The 20,640-nt window shown below is 47.1% G+C and overlaps 1 protein-coding gene across 1 annotated transcript in view; it reads left to right on the top strand.

Annotated features, from left to right (window-relative positions):
* The first annotated feature begins 9,871 nt into the window (after nucleotides 1-9,871).
* The window catches only part of LOC147726108 (CMRF35-like molecule 9), a 261,759-nt gene continuing 250,990 nt past the window's right edge, over nucleotides 9,872-20,640 (top strand). Inside the window, exon 1 of the mRNA XM_086960213.1 lies at nucleotides 9,872-10,346. Within this exon, the coding sequence (XP_086816339.1) occupies nucleotides 10,235-10,346 (112 nt within the window). The 5' untranslated portion in view covers nucleotides 9,872-10,234. The remainder of the gene's footprint in view (nucleotides 10,347-20,640) is intronic.

Raw genomic sequence — 20,640 nt, 5'->3', positions numbered from 1 at the left:
AAAATGACGTATTGCTGGAGTGTGTCATGAAAGTGACGCAACTTCAGCAATGGGTCATTACACATGGGCAAGTCCCATGTGACATGTGTCTCTGTCAGTCTTATACCTGCTGTGGGGCAGGCATAAGATATTGAAGCATTTGCGGCCTATAAGTGACGCAGTGAAATCTTATAGATTTCACTGCGTCACTTCTATGGCCCTTTCTTGCGTCAGAACGCCCCCCCCTGCATACATTACACCTGGCGCAGGTATAATGTTGTGCAGGGGTTTACAAAGCAAAGCATCTACCTAGATGCGTCACTTTGTAAATATAGTGAAACAAGGCACATTTCTTACGCCGCTGGTGCGTCACAAAAAGTAACGCACCGGCGTCATAAAAGTGACACAAGGGCTCATAAAAGTGACGCACGGGCTCATAAATAAGCCCCTTACATGTTACAGATACAAACCAGATAGATAAAAAATAAAATAACTATTGGTGGCAATCACACAAAAATCAAAAACACAACAGGATTGGGATCGTACAGGCATAGATACATATTTATAACATTGTAAGAGCTTCCTTGAGGGACGTGAAAGGTTCCGGGATGGTATTCAAGGGCTTATGTTGCTCACATAGGAGGAGTTCACACCATTTTGAAGATTGTCAGTCTTGAACAAATTTAGCTCTCGCTCCCTCTTGCATTCACCCGTGTCCCACTTCACCTGTGTGAAGTATGACCACAACCCTGTGTCCATCAGAAACTGGGTACGTATACAGAAGGCTACAATGGCTCTGTCGGGGAGTACACAATTACTGTGCACAAATCGAAGTTCAACAAAAGGAGGTTGCTTAATACGTAATAAATAAGTCCAAAAATGATAGCATCTGCGTTGATTAAGTAAAGGCACACCTATTCAATGCAGTTGGGACACAGAAGTACAAAACACTGACTAACATATGTTTTACAAAAACAGATTATTTAATATGAGTCAAAGATTATATCAATTGCATACAGAAATTCGATTCAAAGGACTGTCAATATAGAACACACTAATAAAGTGCCATGTAGTAAAGTGACATTGGGCGCTCACTGTTCGTGGTGCAGTGTTTATATACAAAAGTGTTGCCCCCACCCGTGGCGGCTCAGCATGGCAGGCATGCAGGGCCAGCTCAATAAAGTTCTTTCAATGCTCATCCTGACCAGTGGGTCAACCAGGGGGTCCAACAGCTTAAGCGTCACTATTGTTGTTAGCCACCGATGCTTGCGATGTGAGTGTAAAGTATTGGGGGTAATAGACAGATGTGAGAAGGTACAGGAACTGGCAAAGACACTAAGGTATTTGTGAGAGGAGTCGTCCAACCACAGCGGACATTTCTACATCTGGATCGACCAGGATGCCACAAAGGGAAACCTTGCTGATGTGAATCGTTTTACTAGTGAGGATGTTTTTTGCTAGGATAGTAGTAACAAGTCCCTAACAAGGGAAGGGAAAAATAACTCCAAGATTTGATGGGAGGGCAGCACAAATGCTTTCTCCTAGTCTACATGAAAAAAAATTCTTCCACGGAGAAAAAAACAGAAGAAACATGCATTTGCGCGACCAACTCCATTTTCATGAGTGTAAACTTACGCGGTGTAGCGTTACACACGTGGAACAGGGTGTGGGAGTATCAGTCTGTCATATTACATGACGCGATATGTCAGGAAGCTTTTGTCTGGATCCGCTTGATGTATCTGAGAGTTTTATATAGCGCTTCCTAGACCCGAAGGTGTCAGAGCGCTTTACAACTGTAAAGATAACGACTCTACACAGAGCATCTGAGTCAGACCGCCCCGCAACAGCAAACGCTCACAGCATAGGATGACTCGAGGTTCTCTTTCTTACAAGGGTAGATTTACTATTTTATTTGTGACGTGTCACCTTGGGTTCACACGTGTTTACGGGTTAATTTAGATTTCGTGAGTTAGGGGAAGTATGGCTTAATTTGTTGAATATTAATTATATGGAATTAAAGATCCCTCCGATGCTGATAGCGCGGTGGAGTTCCGATCCACCGCTGACGAAAAGATGCCGCCGCCGCCGCGTGGACCAACTGGTGCTGCGGGGTCAGGATGAAACTACTGAAAACACGCCGCGAAGGCGATGCTTCCTGTCTCTGCTCCCTGGTGTACTTCTGAGCAGTGGGCGTGGCCTCTCACCGAGAACTGCGCAGGAAAAAGGCCTGGGTGACGTCTCTGGTGTGAGTCACAACGGGATATGTGTGATCGCAAAAATACAAATGATGTTAACTATTTGCAGTGAAATGTTCTTGTGTTATGCAATTTTCTGCATATTAATTGCAGCCGGCTCTGAAACAGGGCGTGCGCGCGTTTCACCACTGGAGACATCCCCTTGAGCTCCTGCCAACTGAGGCGAAACTGCTGCTCTTGTGAAACGTAGGCGGGAGCTGTCATCTGTTGGGTGGAAAACTACATTGCATAATTACAGCACACATTCCAGGGCCTCATGCATGAGGAATTGGCCCTGGTTTTCCTGCTGCGCTGCCCTACGCCAGGATGAAAGGGCAGGGATGCACCGTATTTTTTAATACGGTGCCTTCCTGTACTTTCCACCTGCACTGCCGCACAATTTGCATCCTAGCGCCAACGTAGGCACCCTTGCACCATGTTGCAAGGGTGCCTTGGTGCAGGGGTGCATGGTGCAGAAGGCAGCCACACAAAGAAAAATATAAAAAACGAGGAGAAATGAAAAATATTTCTCCTCGTTACGCCTGCTTTGGGGTGACTTAAGATTTGGAGCTGCCCTGGGTTTACGTGATTAAGTGCATCAGGGGCAGGTTCGGAATCCATGTGGGTGTTCCATGGGAACACCCGCCGCAACGCCTCCCTGACACAGAGTAACATCGCGCAGCATCAGGGGCAGGTTCGAAATCCATGGGAGTTCCATGGGAACACTTGCCGCAACGCGACTAGCGCTGCGTTGCTTTACTCCATATCGATGAGGCCACGCAAAGACACGACTAATAAATACATATGACAAGAGCTTGAGTCGGGGGTACACACTGGTACATGGTGTCCCCCTACTCTTTTCTCAGGGTGGACGTCATTCCACCCTGAGAAGAAGTTGGGACCCACGGAAATATGCTGAACTTGCCCCGGTGTCATTTTCAGACACCGGGACACGTTCAGCAGCGCCTGCACGTTGCCTGCTTTCCATTCCCAGCAGCAACGTGCAGGCAGCCAGGGAGCCTTTTTTCACCTCCAGCTCGGCTGAAGTTAAGGGGCCATCCCGGCCTCCTTTTGTTGGTATATGCTGACTGGGGGCCGCCTGGAAACTTACATTTAAATGTAAAAGCCACAGAGGGAAACAAAGGCACACAGCTTGCCTTCTCATCACAGGTACTTAAGAGAGGCATGCTTTTGCAGTTGTTCTGTCCTCATATGTAAATGTAGACACTGTCAGATGGGTTAGTCTATCCCAGTATTTCCACAAATAATTTAAATAGCACAGTATTATTTCTATAGCACTAAGTTGTGATGTCATGAGGTCATTTGCATATTGTCTTACTTAGTCAGTCCCCCCACTTCTTTTTATGGAACTTGTGCCCTGAATATGGTTGAGCGGCTTGTGCAGCCGGAACATCAAAAGTGATTCTTCGGCGGCACAAGGGGCTCTTCACTTGCTAATGTTAAAAATGTTTTATAAAGCGCTCGTTCATGGGTTGGCTTCATGGCGCTGGATCTAGGAGGTGCTAGTGCTCAATCGGTAACAGTTATTCATAGGCCTGGGTGTTCAGTCAAGTTTTGAGAGATTCTCTTAATTTCAGTAACTCAGAACTAGACCTGATTTCCGAGGGGATGGAATTCCACAATCTGGCGCTAAGGTTGCAAACCTACTTCCCCCTTGTTGCTTCAGCTTGAAGGTAGGCACTGCCAGAAGTAGGAGGTGAGCAGAGCAAAGGTTACGTGTAAGGGAGTACCGTGTGATCAGGATGTCTATGAATCCAGGAGCCTTGCCTTGGAGGGACTAAAACACAAGACAACCAACCTTGAAGGCGCATCGTTGAGGAATGGGAAGCCAATGCAGCTTCCTAAGAATGGGAGAGGCTTGATGCCAGTTAGGTTAAAGATAAATCAGTCTGGCTGCTTTGGTTCTGGACCATCCTTAACCGTTTTGTGAGCCCAAGTGGTAGGCCCAGGTAAATAGCATTAGAGTAATCTAGGCGGGAAAGAACCATGGCTATCACAACCCGTGTCAGAGCCGCTTGGTTAAATAACCTGCTTATTTTCCTAATCCTACATAGCTGAAAAAAACAGGAAGAGATCTCTGAGCCTACATGAGTTTTCAGGGATCTATTGTTAGATATTGTAACACCAAGGCTCTTGGCCGATGCAGAGGGGATAGGAGAGTGTCTTAATTCAATTGGCCAATAGTGTGCGCCCCAAAAATTCTGCCTCCTACCTGTCAAGACTAGATCAGTCTTCCCTGGATTTAATTTTAGATGATTACAATTCATCCAGTGACATATAAACTGCAACATGGACTGGAAATGAGAGACAGATTGGGGCGAGTTGTCAATTGTAAAGAGCAGTTGCAGGTCATCAGCATAGTTGAAAGTGACCACTTTCCTTTCCTTTGGAGACCTGATCAGTGGGAGAAGGTAAATATTGAACAAGTGTGGGTAAAGCGAGGAGCCCTCTGGCACCCCACATGTGGATTTTAGCATGGGGGCCATAAACTGGCCCAGACGAACTGCCTGGGAATGGGTTTCCAGAAACAAGCAGATCCAGTCAAGAGCTGCGCCCTGAATGCCAGCATCTCTGACACAGTCCACCAAGATCTCGTGGTCGACCGTGTCAAAGGCGGCCGATAGGTCTAACAACACCAGGGCCTGGGGAGTGCCTTTGTCGTCCTTCTCCCGTAGGGAGTCCAGTACAGCTGTGATTACTGACTCAGTGGAATGGGCAGGGCGGAAACCAGCTTGGTGTGGGCCGAGGAAATTTGTTTATTCCATATGGTTGGACAGACATTTTGCCACATGGGCCTCTTGTACCTTGGACAGGAACGGGAGCAAAGAAATGGGCCGGTAATTTGACAGCATCTGAGGGTCTGCTTCAGATGTCTTCAGGAGGGAAATGTCCACTGCCTCTTTGAAGGCCTTAGGTACACTGCCTTGGGATAAAGATCTGTTCAGGAGGGCAAGGGCTGGTCCCAGTAGGGCAGTAAGGATTTATTTTAAGATGTGTGGAGGGCAGCAGTCCCTGGGGGAACCAGATCTAACTTTGGACAACAGGGTGTGAAAAGTCTGAACGTCGATAGTCGGAAAGCATTCGAGGGAACAAAGGTTCCTGAACCCGGAAGAGGTATTACCCTGAGTAGTGTGTTTAGGGATACTGGCTTTAATAGAGGATATTTTTTCTATGAAAAAGTTATTCAGTGATTCACAGAGAGCTTGGGAGGGAGTGGGCCTAATTAAGACTCTATCGGGATTGGACAGTTCGTCGACTTAGCCCAGAGTTCAGAGTGCAATTTACAGTTCATTGCTCAGCAGGTAGTTAATGGCATCACCTGCTTCAGTCCAGGGTCAAGTTCACGACACAGGACACATGCCAGCACAGAAAATGTAGGTGTCAGGCTTATGTCACCACTGATAAAGTATCAATAACACCCAATAAATAATAATAATAGAGGAGATTAAGATTTTTAGGTACCTCAGAAGAACATAAAAAATTGAGGGCCACAGCACTGAGGGTGCTGGTTGCCAGTCGGTCTGGCTTTAGTGCACTAATGCATGTCAACACAGCCAGTGGGGTAAGGTAGCACACACAACCAGTGGGGTGCATTAGCATACACAGCCAGTGGGGTGCGTTAGTATACACAGCCCCTAGGGCGTGCCTTAGCCTACACAGCCAGTGGGGTAAAGTAGCACACATAGCCACTGGGGTGAGGTAGCATGCACAGCCAGTGGGGTGAGGTAGCACTAAGCATGAGCGGGAAATCCGTTACGCTCGCGGATTTTGCGGATTTTTGGGAAATCCGCAATCCGCGAATTTTGCGGATTTCCCGCAAAATCCGCAAAAAAAATCCGCGAACGTAACGGGTTCAAAAGTTGAACCCCCACTCATGCAACTATTTTACAATGGCACCAGCAAGCTGCCAGCGCCGTTGTAAAATAGTTACAAAGTTAGCTTGCACAGGAACCACTAGATGAAACGAAGCAGGTACTGCTTTATTTTATCTCAGTGCTTCCTGTGCAAGCTAACTTTGTAACTATTTTACAACGGCGCTGGCAGCTTGCTGGCGCCATTGTAAAATAGTTGCATGGCTGGGCACAGGTCAGGTCTGCAGCTCACTCAAGGGACCCCTGCCCCCTTTGGGGCGATTGCATAGTAACACACACATGGTCGCTCGAACTAGTTGATGCTCAAATTCAGTGACTCATTCATTAGCCCAAAAACAATCGTGAGCGTCGTCGAGGCTGGACAGTTGTGCCTTCTTCCCAAATCTACTGTGGAAAATCAGCTGTGATGCTGGATAGGCTTTGCATCCTTGACTTTCACGAGCGCAATACCCGAGCTTCTTTCTCTTCATCTGCTGAACTGATCTTTCTCTGACCTTTTATTCACACAAGAGGCACATACCCTACTGGGCACATTGTGTTCGCACGGATTTCTGCAAGTTCGCACGCGTTTTGTACAATTTCGCAATTTGCGAAATTGTACAAAACCCTCGCGAACTTGCAGAAACCTGTGCGAACATAAAAAAAAAAAATCCGCAAATTCGCGGGAATTCGCGGATTTTGCGGATTGCGAGTTCGCAAATCCGCAAAATTCGCGAACGCGAGATTCGCAAAATTCGCCCATACCTAGGTAGCACACACAGACAGTGGGTTGAGGTAGCACACACAGCCAGTGGGGTGTGTTAGCACACGCAACCAGTGGGGTGAGGTAGCACATACAGCCAGTGGGGTGAGGTAGCACACGCAGCAAGTGGTTTGAGGTAGCACACACAGCCAGTGTGGTGCTGTGAGAAAGTGCCATCTTTCTTGCATGGTATGCCCCCACTTTTTCATGAATTGCTGATGTGCTTTGACTGAGTGTGCCTTGAGCTCCTGCCAATCAGGTGCCCAGGGCCTGTGTTCCTTCCCTAAAACTGTACTGAAGTTCAAACCCAATTGGCATCTCTGGCCACATTTCAGCCCTTGGTAAATGGTACCCTAGGTACCCAGGGCATTGTGACCAGAGAAGACCCCTAAGGGCTGCAGCACTTATTGTGCTACCCTCAGGGACCCTGCGCCCTGACACCCACACACTGTCTTTGCAGGCTGAGTGCCCTGGTGCAGAACTAAGCAAAGAGTCGACATGGCACACATGGTGCCATGCCCACAAACCCACTGCCCTGGCATACATCAGTCACCCATCTAGCTTGGTGCCCTATGCCAGTGGTGTGGGCACAGGTGCATGAACCCTGTGCCCCATACAGTATCCAGGGCCATTCCTGGGTACTGTAAGTGCAGTGATGCCATTAAAAGTATATGGTGCTGGGAGGTTGTCATTACAAACTCCACAGCACAATAATGGCTACACTGAAGACTGACAAGTTTGATATCAAACTTCTCAGCACATTAAACCCACAATGATGTCAGTGTGGGATTTAATGTAAAATGTAAAATGCACTACAGAGGGCATCTTAGAGATACCCCCTGAAATCTAACCTACAATCCACGTCTTATCTGAGAGGCTGCCACATAGCAGACATGAAGCTGGACACATGGGTGGAGAGCCCCCCGCTCTCCTGGGCCTGCAACAATGCACATCCTGGGCGAGGTGCTGGGTCTCCTCCCCAAGATGGGCAGGGGGTAGCTTCAAATGCATGCTGCCTTTGTGAGCTTCTCCATACCCCTTCCTGTACTCAGCAACTGGCCCCCACCAGTTCAGACCCCCACTCTAGCGGGAAACACTATTTCAGGAAAAGAGGTGTGCCAGCCTGTGCCAACTCCACCCCTCAGGCAGGTGGGAGAGGCGAGGTGAAGCACGACACTGGGCTACCACCATCTTGAGGATCGGGAGCCCTACACACTCACAGCTAGGCTCCTGCCCCCCTCCCACAGGAGAGGAGCAGGTTAGGGGGTGTACCAACCCCAGGACAGAGACCTATTGTTCCCTGCCCTCACCTATCTGTCACGCCCCTAAATTTTGTATTTACGGGCAGCCTGAACCTTACTTCCTCAGATCCTGATTTTGAAACAAGAAAGAAGACCAAGAAGAAGAAGACTTTCCGTGCAGCTGCTAACAAGAGGACGACACCAACTGACTTGGCCCCAGCCCTACAGAACTGTTGATCCTTGAACTTGCTCCTGCTAAATCTCGGCATCTTCTACAGATAGAAACCTCGAGAAACCCGGAGGGCCTGCCTGCCTTGACCCTCTTAAAGACTGGTTCTGCTTAAACTACAATACCACTGGTGCCAGCCAGGAACTGCAAATCCAGCCCACTCTGCACCTGCCGAGCCCGGCCTATGCCCGAGTGGACAAAGACCCTAAGGACGTCCCCCCAGTGATTCTGACCTGGAATCCAGTGCCCAAGGACCCTCCTCGATGACCTAAATGATGCCTGCAGCCTCAGAACCAGGGACCCCCCCAACCGCGACCAGCGGAGGATAAGATTTCCCGACCAGTGTGGTGCGTTAGCACACACAGCCATTGGAGTGCATTAGCACACACAGCCAGTGGGGTGAGGTATCACACCCAGCCAGTGGAGTGCGTTAGCACACACAGTCAGTGGAGTGAAGTAGCACACACAGCACTTGGGGTGAGGTAGCAAACACAGCCAGTGGGGTGCGTAAGCACACACAGCCAGTGGGGTGAGGTAGCATGCACAGCCAGTAGGGTGTGTTAGCACACACAGCCAGTGGGGTGCATAGTACACACAGCCAGTGAGGTGAGGTAGCACACCCAGCCAGTGAGGTGAGGTAGCACACCCAGCCAGTGGAGTGGGTTAGCACACACAGCCAGCCCTGTTGGCTCAGGCATTCAGCGCTACAACCAAGTTCTGGGCATGAGGGGATCCTAATGAGGTTTTCTGTAATAAGGGCATGTGAATGTTTGGGTTCGTGTTTCAGTAGGTTGGCATTTACATTACTTGAACAAACCACATATGGGTCATCTGGATTGCTTTATTTATTTATTGTTAGTAAAATTACTTCCTGAACATTGTTCTGTTTTTTTAGCCAGAGGTAATTATGTTTGTGATTTTCCCTTCTTATAAACTAGCACAGATATCGTAGACGAACAGAAACTGCTGCAGTAGACAATATTTCACAACTGCTGTCAGCAGCCAAGATGTTGCTGGCACTGACTCTGGTCATACTGAGACTATGATGAAGGAAGTGGAGAAAAACCTCACCACAGATAGAAAAGAGAATAAGGAACTTGAAAGAAGAGAAAACACGTTGGTAAGGTATCAGATTCAACCCCATCGCAGTTCCTAATTCATCGCTGACTCTGCAGTAAACCAGTCTTATGAAGAAAGAAGCCAGCACCGATGGACCGTGCCTTTATTGAAAACTGGATCTGGGCAGTGGACGAGAGGAACCACCCGTGGATGCTCACCACAGCCTGCTTCTGGAGGATGAAGAGAAGCACACACCTGTAACTGGAAAGGGACAAGCAGCTGTGACAAAACACAGCTGGTCTGCAGTGGGGGCAGTATATCCAGTGGGGGCAGTGTATCCAGTTAGGGCAGTGTGTCCAGAGGGGGAAGTGTAACCAGTGGGTGTTGAGTACACAGTGGGGGCAGTGTATTCAGTAGGGCAGAGTACTCAGTGGGGGCAGTGTATTCAGTGGGGCAGTGTGCACAGTGGTGGCAGTGTATTCAGTGGTGGCAGTGTATCCAGTGGGGGCAGTGTGCACAGTGGGGTCAGTATACACAGTTGAGGTAGTGTATTCAGTGGGGGCTGTTTATACAGTGAGGGCAGTGTAACCAGAAGCGTAATCTTGACTACAGTCACCCAGTTGGTCAAGCTATCGACACAAAGAGTGATCTGCGACACATTCCGCGAGATGTCCCTCCTGAGCACTCTGAGAACAGCATCTTCTCAGATAATTTCTAGAAAGTAGGATTGAATAAGTTGTGAGTGTTTACTGAGCCCGTGCCAGGGGCGCCTGATTATTCAGGAGTAGATACTTTCAGTCAATATACAGAAGCAGACCCACAGCATGGTAAATCCCACAAGGATCCTTTAATTACCTATGGACAAGATGATCACCTCTACTCTACCTGAGGAGTCTAAGCAACTTGTGAGTTCCCCCAGGATCCACAGAATGCACCTTCTGTGGGTTTGGCTGCTTCTTATTTCACCAGGTAAGAGTTGGATCAGATTTTATTTCATATATGTGTGTAATTAAATTGTTTGTGTTGGATATCAGTCAAGGAAGACATTCAGGATAGATCGCATATCTAAACCCCTTAAGAAGATTTATTTCTGCTGATCCTTAACACTCTAGAATTCTTGAATGGCACAATCAAATGATCTGAGGAGTCTTGGCACTGAGTCACAAGGTAGGGAAAAAACCACAGCCATTAATTCCTACAGAGCCAAGTCTTTAAGGACTTACAAAACCTTGTAAGAGAGGGAGCAGTTTTTATTTCAAGGGGACGCTTATTCCAATTTCAAGGGGTACCAACCACAAAGCTTCAGCCTCCCTAAGAAGAACGTTTATAGGATGCCACCACCAGATTTCTGGCTGAGCGGGAATGAAGTGTCTTCTCTGGTACATACCTTCTGACGCCTTGATGCCCTTGGGCAAAGTTGCGTGGTATAAATCTCCTTTCATTCATTCATTCATTCTCTCTTAGATAGGGCCGGACCTAATCCCTGAAGCGCTTTGCATGTAATACATAGAGCGTTGAACACTATCCGCTTTTGAATAGAGAGCCAATGGAAGCTCAATAGTGCCTGAGAGGCTGGAATCTCAGAATCTTCGTCAACACCCTAGCTGCTGAATTCTGGAGAATCTGAAGTTTTTTCAGGGCAACGTTTGGCAAATTTTGATATAGGTCATTACAATAGTCCATTCTGGACACTACAAAGGCCAAAACAACTGTCTTCAGCAAATTCAGTGGAAGTAACTGTGCATTCTTGCTGATGAGACCGAGTGAATAAAAAGAGGTGGAAATCATCTTATTAACTTGATCCTTGTATGTGAGTCTGTCGTCAATCAATATTCCCAGATATTTTACTTTTTTTTACTGGTGCTGGAAGCAAAGTCAATTTATCTGGCCACAAAGATGTGTTCCAGAAAGAGATATTATTTACAAAAAGGATAACTGCTTCTGTTTTTGAGGAGTTCAGATCCTGACTCCCCTCACACAGCTATTGTAGGTATCATTCAAGTCGGGGTCTTTGCTGGAAAGTGAAACCTTGATCTGGGTGTTATCCGCATATGAGGCCAGTGACAGCCTGAAGGATTCTACAAGAGCCACCAAAGGAGTAAAATAGATGTTGAATAGGGTTGATTTTATTGATGAGCCTTGAAGAACACCACATGGTAAAGACAAGGGTTGAGATGAAAATTTTTCCAGGGCTACTGTTTGCATTCGATTTGTCAAAAAAGATCTAAATAAGGACAGAGCCATTGAAATTATCCCAAGACATTCTAACCGGTCGATCAGAAGGTTATGGTTGACCGTGTTAAAGGCTGCAGTCACGTCGAGTAGGATGAGGGCTGCAGTGCGCCCTCTATCTACGATAGCCTTAAACAACTCAGTGCCCACAATAATGGCTGATTCCATAGAATGTTCATTGAGGAGGATGGAAAAGCCAGCCTGACCAATAGAAAACCCTGAGACCAAACTGTTCATGTGGAGAAGCGTGGCTCAGTGGTTAGAGGCGGCAGACCCGGAAGCTGAGATCGGCTGTGGACCATGGTTCGATTCCCCGCCTCGGCGGGTCTCGGGCTCAAAATTCCACGGAGTCGACAATTCTCGCTCCGGTGCCTACTCGACTCACGGGGTCACACTCTGCGACTCTGGGCAATAGCTTGCTTAATCTCCACTACGGCCCCTCGCGGCGGGATGCCTGGCTTTCACCTCGTGGATACCCGGCGGGGTATCTCACAGGGGAATACCAGGACGTGTTCCCTAAGCAAGCGCCTTGAGACCCCTGGGTTAAAGTGTTGCGCTATATAAATCGAAACACATTTACATTTACATTTTCATGAAGGTTTTTTTCTCTAGTGTATATTGATTGAGTGGATCTTGTGTGGACTGTGGTGTGCTTGTGCTACATAAATAATGTTTGTAGTGCATTTTTGAGATATGTGACTGACTGTCACTGGTAAGTCATTTTTAAACTGTGGTCAGATTTTTAAGGTGTTCTGATATATTTTCTCAAAATTGCAGCTAAGATTCAAAATTGTCTGAAAAAAGTTACTAACGCCTAAGCATGCTCTTAAATTACAAACCTTTAAACAATATCAGAGGAATAGGATGGGCACACAAGTTTGTAATGCAGAGTTTGCACAAGTGCCACATCTTAATTCACTGTGGGACTTGTGCTTGTTCTCATTTACTGAATGGACTGCACTCATTCCTAGAGGTAACCTGGTGCTGTGGTGAGCAGGTGTAGTACATGTGTAGAAGTGTGTAATGTGTTGTAACTTCCCCTTTTAGTTTCTTGTTCCCTTTCAGAATGTGAGAGCCGCAGTGAGCTGGTGTCAGTTGCTGTCCGGTGGGTGCTATAGTAAACTCTCTAAAAATGCTTGAGGAATATCTTTTCATTTCTGGCGACGAGTTGTGAACACCCACCGAGGAACTTCAATAATGTTAATGTTGTCAGAGAAAACAGTTTATTTATTTATTTATTTTACATATTTGTAGAGCGCTCTGTTACCCAGAGGTGTCCTGGCGCTAGAAGGATAGACTGGTGTGATGCAGCGTGCTTACTGAGTGAAGAGCCATGTTTTGAGTCCTCTTCTGAAGACCATCAGATCCTGAGTTTGTCTGAGCGCAAGTGGGAGTTTATTCCAGGCCTCTGCCGCCCCAAGAGAAAAGCTCCTGCCACCCCAGCGAGCTTTTTTAGTTCTGGGCACCGTAACCAGGGCCAGTTGTCCTGACCTCAGGGTTCTTGCTGGTTTATGCCAGCAGAAAAGTGATTTCAAGTGCCTAGGGCCCGTATCGTGTTGGAATTGCGTTTCTCATGGCGCTCCTCTGACAACACACGAAATGATTTTGCATGACTTTTCAAAAACGGCCTCAACTTGTTTCGCCATCCTTAGATGGCTTAGATGGCTGAGGAAAATCCTATGGCAACTTCCAGAAGGGGCGCAGAGAACAGTTTTACAGGCCCTCATTGGCTCCAGACTTGACTTTGGGAACATCCTATATCTAGGAGCCAATAAAGCTATCATCAATCGACTTCAGGTCGTTCAAAATGCGGCCGCAAGGCTGCTTCTCCATCTCCCGGGGCGAACAAGTGTTACGGAACATCTTAAGAAATTGCATTGGCTGAAGATAGCCAATAGAGTCAAATTCAAAGCCCTGTGCTATATGTTCAGGATTGGCACAGGGGAAGCTCCTGCCTATCTATGTAAGCTGGTGCATAAATATCTACCCTCTAGAAACCTTCGGTCAATGCATCAGGCCAAATTTTCTGTCCCTAGATTCAAATGAGCACGATTGGGCGGGCGCTCATTTGCCTACCTGGCCCCGGTTCTGTGGAACTCACTGCCGCTCGAATTGCGTCTTGAATCAAGGTACCTTCAATTCCGAAAGGGCATCAAAACGTGGCTATTTAATCAATAAACTGCACACTCAGATACAAGGCGCTGGCAGACCCTCAGGGTAGCTGTTGCGCCATATAAATGTAATAAATACATAAATAAATAAATAAATAAATGAAGCAAATGTTCATTTACATATGTTCTTCATGCATACTTTACACACATGTACAATGCAACTTTTTGATACATGCGTTTGAGATACATCTGGGAAAATCTTTGTCAATTGGCATTAGCAATGCAACTTTTTGGAATGCAGAGAATATAAGGTGCTTATTTACAAGTCCCTTGAGCCGCCGGTACGTCACCTGCTGGCCGATATTCACAAGGACACTTAAATCCACCCTGTGTGGCTTTACGCGTGCTTGTAAATATTGACCCTTCTCACGCAACACTTTGCATGTAAGGGGCGTGACATGGGTGTTGCTGTAATCCCACGCAACACCCATGTATTCTGATGCATTTTCAAATTCACAAGAAATTGTAACCCTGGAAATGCATCAGAATACCAAACCACCCACGGGGCGCAACAAAGAGAAATGTTTACATTTCTCCTTGTTTTTCCTCTTTCAATGTGTGCTGCATTATACAGCATGCATGTAAAGAGGGAAACACCTTAATTGATTGTTTTTGTACATGAAGGTGTCCATTCCTGCACAAAAACAATCTCCTCTAAAACACAGACAACCTTGCTCCATGATGCACGGGTGCCTGCGCTGGCGCATGGCTGTTGATTGGGCGCCAGCACAGGGATGCGACATAGGGCCAGATGTAGGTAAATGTCATTTACCGATTTTTAAATACCGAATTTTACCGATTCGGTATTCAAAAATTGGTAAATGACATGTAGGGAAAAATTCAGTATTTTTTACCGATTCGGTAAGATTCGGTATTTACCGATTCGGTAAATACCGAATCGGTATTTGCTATTGAATCCTATGGGCCTTAGGGCATGTCTGTGTGCCACATGGCACAGGTGTACATGCACAGATTACATGCACAGATGTGCATGTACACATGAATTCGTAATTTACCATGCAATTGTATTGCATGGTAAATACCGAATTCTTAATGCCCTGTAGCACTGTTAGACATGCTACCTACATCTCAAATTACATATTCGGTATTTTTACTGAATGGTAAATTTACAGAATCGGTAAAATTTACAGAATCGGTAAATTTACCGATTCTGTAATTTTACCGATTCGGTAAAAATACTGATTCGGTAAAATTACAGAATATGTCCATTTTTGGTGCCCCTACATCTCCATAGCCCTTTACCGGTCGGAAACGGCCGAAAATCGGTATTTTCGGCCGATTCCGATCGGTAAAGGGCTACCTACATCTGGCCCATAGTGTTCTAAATATGTCACATCCCTGTGCTTTGAAAGTGACTCAGTAAGGAGTAGCCAACTGGCTAGTGGCACACTCTGAGTCACTTTCATTGTAAATTTGATTCTATGATTTTTGCACTATGAAGTCCCCAAACTGACAAGAAATCACTGCCAGCACTTTCTACTATTTTGACCTGGCAACAAGTGTAAATCTGCTGTCCACAACAGTGGATCCAAGGTTAGCTGCACTAGATAAAAAAAAAAATAATAATACTGAGCTTATAAAGCGCCTGGTTACACTTGTCAGTGTGTCCCCGCGCTATACATGGTCAGGCAACATTCAAATAGTAGCCTGGGCAGGCAGCACTTAACACTTTGAGAACAGAAAAGTTTTGAGTTCCCTCCGGAACACCATCTCAGAAGTCTCCGTGCGGAGTCTGACTGGAAGGGTGGTCCATCTACGGGCAGCCAGGGAGCGGAAAGATCTTCCACCCATTCTAGCCCTATTAAACCTGGGGACATGCATCAGACCCGCACCCTGAGACCTCAGAAGCCGAGCAGGTGTGTACAGTGTCAGCAGGTTGCGCAAGAAGCCAGGGCCCTTCCCCTGAATGATCCTATGGCTGACACAGAGAGCCTTAAAGTGGATACGTTCCTTAATGGGGAGCCAATGCAATGCCTCCAAGGCCCTTTCAGAGGAAGCTCTTCTTGGCAACCGCAGCACCAGATGTGCAGCAGCATTCTGGATGTGCTGCAGTCTCCGGAGACACCTAGTATTTGCTCCCAGGTAGAGGACATTCCCATAGTCCAGCCTGGAAGTAACCAGGGCATGGACCAGGGCCCTCCTAGCTGACATGGGGAGCAAATCCAGTGTCAGGCAGGAAGAATACCAAAACACACCCCAGCGACACGCTGGGTGTGATAATCAAAGGAGTTTTTGTCATCCATCCATATGCCAAGGTTCTTAACCTGATCCTTAGGAGTAGGTAGGGGGCCCAACGTACGAGGCCACCACGCCGAGGTCCAAACTGACGGGGACTTACCCACAATGAACACCTCGGTTTTGTCCCCATTCAGTCTGAGGCAGTTGCTGGCCATCCATCCTGCCAAATCCTGAGGGCAAGACGCAAAGCTGCTGGCTACGTGCTCAGCTGGCTGTGTCAGGGCGACAACCAGTGGAGTATCGTCGGCGTAAGTTACTACCTCTACCCCTACTGTTCAGCTATTAAGGCTACTGGTGCCACATAAAGATTAAACAAGGTGGGGCTGAGGCTAGAACCCTGGGGAACTCCCTGCTTGAGGTCAAAAGCCTCTGACCTATGAGAGCCCTGCTCGACATAGAAGGTGCGGTCATGAAGGAAGGATTACAACCAAGTCCAAGCCTTCCCAGTCACTCCACCCCTCCTCAGACACTGCAGCAAGATGTGATGTGCCACAGTGTCGAATGCAACACTAAGATCAAGAAGAATCAGTGCCGCTGTCTGGCCCTCATCTACATGCTTCCGCAAAGCCTCTGTTGAAAAGAGAAGGGCAGATTCAGTGGAGTGGTAAGTGTGGAAACCCGCCTGGGAGGGGTGCAGTAGCCCATGTGCCTCAATGTGTGCCGAGAGCTGAAGATTAACCAGTTTCTCAGCAATTTTGGAAAAATAAGGGAGGAGAGAAATCGGCCGCAGATTGTTCAGTTGTGTTATACTAATCTGCGGCTTTTTCTTGAGAGGAAGTACCACTGCTTGTTTCCAAATTGTCGGCACCCTGCCGGTGTCAAAGGATAGAGTCAGTAGGTGCTTGACATAAGGAACTAACACGCAAATATTACCTCTCAAGATTTTTGCAGGAGCTGGATCTCTAGGGGAGCCCGATTTCACCCCCTTGGCAACCTTAATTAGCAACTCCTGTTCTGGAACCTGGAAGGCCCTAAGGCTATCCTTTCCCAAACTTTCCTGCTCCAGCTGCCATTCACCACTGGAGCCGACTCTGGCTTCCATGGGAAAAGTGGAGTAAATGTCCTGCACTTTTTTATAAAAATATTCCGCTATCTGGTTGCAGGATTGCACAGAGGAGACCACCTGCTCTCCAACTGAGGCCAATGTGGACAACTCTTTATACACCAGAAAGATTTCCTTAGCCGAGCTCTCCGCTTTATCAATTCGCACAGAAAAATAGGCCGCTCGAGCTTTCCTTATTAAAGGGTGATATCCCTTGAGGCTTGTTTTTTAAGCCCTTTCAGTGTCCGGCAGATAGCCCTTTCTCCAGAGTCTTTCCATACGCTTACAAGCTGTCCTAGCTTCTTTCAATTCCGCATTGATTTAGTATGCCGCGCGGGACAAGTGTTAGCCCAAGGGGCCGTACTGTGTAGGGCCGTCTGAATGCGGTAATCCAGGGCTTTGCATGCCCCATCAATCGAAGCGCCCAGTCCTTCAGGGGGACCCCCCTGAACCAGACTAGCACCGAAATTTTCCGGGGAAAACTTAGCCCGTTTCCGCTGTTTGTTATTGGTGCTCCTTCCTTTCCCAGTCTTACTATCTTTCATGTACTTGATGCGAAAAGGCACCAAGAAGTGGTCCGTTTACACCATCGGGAGCGGAGGATCAATCACAGTGCCTTTCCAATTACAAAACATTGGGTCAAGCAAGTGTCCTAGCCGATGGGTGGGTAACGCCGACTGTCACACCAGGTGTATTGTAAGCAGATCTTGGCGAACCTCTCGGGCCACCATATTAGCCTCATCATCAAAGTGCAAGTTGAAATCCCCCAGCAATAGGAATTTGTCGTAGCGCAGGGCAGGAGACACTAAGTTCTGTATCAGACTGCCTGCGAATTGGCTACTGCCTCCTGGGGGTCTGTACACCAGAAAACCTTTAATAGTGTCATTGTTGGGAACTATTATCGAAAATACACCTGTCTCGCTGTCCAGTATACTTGCAGGCTCCATGTGACATTTGATATGGTCCCTGTGGATCACTGCAATCCCTCCCCCTCTTCCGCTTAGTCTATCCTGTCTACATATCTCATATCCCTGGGGAAGGGCATCCAGCACTTCGGGATCCGACTCCCCATATAGCCAAGTTTCTGTAAGGAAGAGTAGGTCTAATTTACTGTCCCACAGTAGGTCGTGAATATCTGAGGTGTGTTTCTTCAGTGACCTACAATTGAGCAGGGCGCATCTAAGCTCCCCAGTCCTTTCAGCTAAACAGGCAGGCTGGCTGAGCAAATAGCCAAAATGTCTGCATTCTTTAATAAGATCTCCACTCAAGGGATCCAAGCTGTGGCTACAATCCAGCCCCGATCCTGTACGTAAATAGATCAGCTCTTGCCGAGTATAACCTGCGCCTATCCGAGCTCCACCAGGGGTTCTGGCCCCAGGCCCCGCCGGCCACGGACGGGCGCAGACAGGCTTGCCTTTGGCGCGCCTGCGCGGTCGCTGGGGCATGAGGAATTTAGGCAGGATTCTCCCCTGCAGGCTAAAGCGCTAACCCTCCAAGCAGGAAGTGCCTGACTCTGTCTACCCCTCCCTCCGCGCAAAGGTACTAATTACCGTGTCGGACCAGGGTGGGTAGACAAGGTGACTGAGTGCAGGCAAACACCTATCAGGTAGGACTTAGCGCTGAGAAGCGCGAGAAGTTATCTGTAGCCCCGAAATAAAGAAATTAAAAGTCCCCCAGCACAGTAAAATGCTGCGTTCACACTGGTATTAAAATGCAGCCCAAATTCCAAGCAGCTAAAAGAATCACCTTAGCCACGAAAACCAGCGCGGGAGGAAGCTGCCACCAAACCTCTCTGCTCACAGCGCCGCCGCCTAGCCCAGGGGTATTTATGTAGGATTCCCCACTGCAGGCTAGAGCGCTAACCCTCCAAGCAGGAAGTCCCTGACTCTGTCTACCCCACCCTCCTCGCAACGGTACTAATTACCGCGTCGGACCGGGGTGGGTAGACCAGGTGACTGAGCGCAGGCAAGCACCTATCAGGTAGGACTTAGCGCTGAGAAGCGCGAGAAGTTATCTGTAGCCCCGAAATAAAGAAATTAATTAATTAACTAGGTCAGCTACACTGGATCCAATATCAGCCACACTGGATCCAAGGTCATCTATACTGGATCCAAGGTCAGTTACACTAGGCCCAAACTCAGCTGCAATTGTTCCAAGATCAGCCACTGGATCCAAGGTCAGCTGCACTGGATCCAAGGTCAGCTACACTAGGTCTAATGTCAGCCACACTGAATTATAGGCCAGTCACACTCGATTCAAGTTCAGCTACACTCGGTCCAATGTCAGCCACACTGAATTCTAGGCCAGTCACACTCAATTCAAGTTCAGATATACTGGATCCAAGGTCAGTTACACTAGGTCCAAGGTCAGCTACAATTAGTCCAAGATCAGCCACACTGGATCCAAGGTAAGTCACCCTGGATCCAAGGTCTGCTACAGTCCTGTGCCTGAAATTCCAGATGTGTATAATGAAACTATACGTATATTGTGTTTACAATGCACCCTACTATATGTACCCACTCATTCCTTGGCTTCATGGTTTGTGTAGTCTGATGTAATACTAGTATGTAGATTAGGTCCTTGCAAACATATTAAGATAAACCACAAACCTTTAGCTGCAGTGTAGGGGTCATCTAGAGTGTGATGGCTGTTCTTGCATTTGCAATCCTTTTTAGGTCGAATTCTTCCAGAGAGCATAGCTGTCTGATATGCTAATGGCATCTTGGGGACATTCCAAAAGCATCCCTGGGAATGCATTCCAACCATTGCTTACTATTGGCTTTGTGGCTTGTAACTCACAATTTCTTGCTTTCTATTTGCTGGCTTTAGTTGTTTCAGGCTGTGAAGCTTGAGTTCTACACTTCACTTGCTCAAACCCTATTCACTGTATTTTTCCACCAGTACTGAATTTCTGTGAAAAGGCCTTTAAATCTTGGTCTTATCTAGTCACATTTTCTGTGCATTTAAAGGTAGAGGTCAGATGTCAGACTCTGTCTTCCATGATACTTGGTGTTTACTTTTCTTTCTCTGATTCCAAAGTGAGAATATTTGGGTGACAATCATGATGGCTAATCGGGTGTGATGTACTTTGTTATTGTTTTTTCTAGCACAAAAGATATTTTCGAATAGGACAAATAAAGCACATTTTTAGTAATTCTGAAGTGGCGAGGAAATAAATATTTCAATATATCAAACAATCAATACACTAGGTAATGATATATATTTCCACACATTAGTATTTGTGAGCTGTGTACCTTTATTACTAAAACTATATGTCATTGCAAATGTAATGGTCATTTCAATTGAAGATGCATTATCTGTAATTGCAGTGCGCTACCACAACACGCATATCCACTCTACCCCACTCCACTCTACTTTGCACCACTCTTCACTACTGCACTCTATTCTGCAACACTCCACATTATGCCTCTCTACACTACATCACTGTACACTACTTTGCACCACTCAACTCTAAGCCACTTCACTCAATGCCTCCTTATCCTACACAACTCTACTCTATGGCAATGCACAGTCCCCAAAGCTACCCTACTATGCACCA

The sequence above is a fragment of the Lissotriton vulgaris genome, chromosome 3_1 (genome assembly GCF_964263255.1).
Source record: "Lissotriton vulgaris chromosome 3_1, aLisVul1.2, whole genome shotgun sequence".
NCBI classification, from domain to species: domain Eukaryota; kingdom Metazoa; phylum Chordata; class Amphibia; order Caudata; family Salamandridae; genus Lissotriton; species Lissotriton vulgaris.
This window is presented reverse-complemented; position numbering and strand designations above follow the sequence as displayed.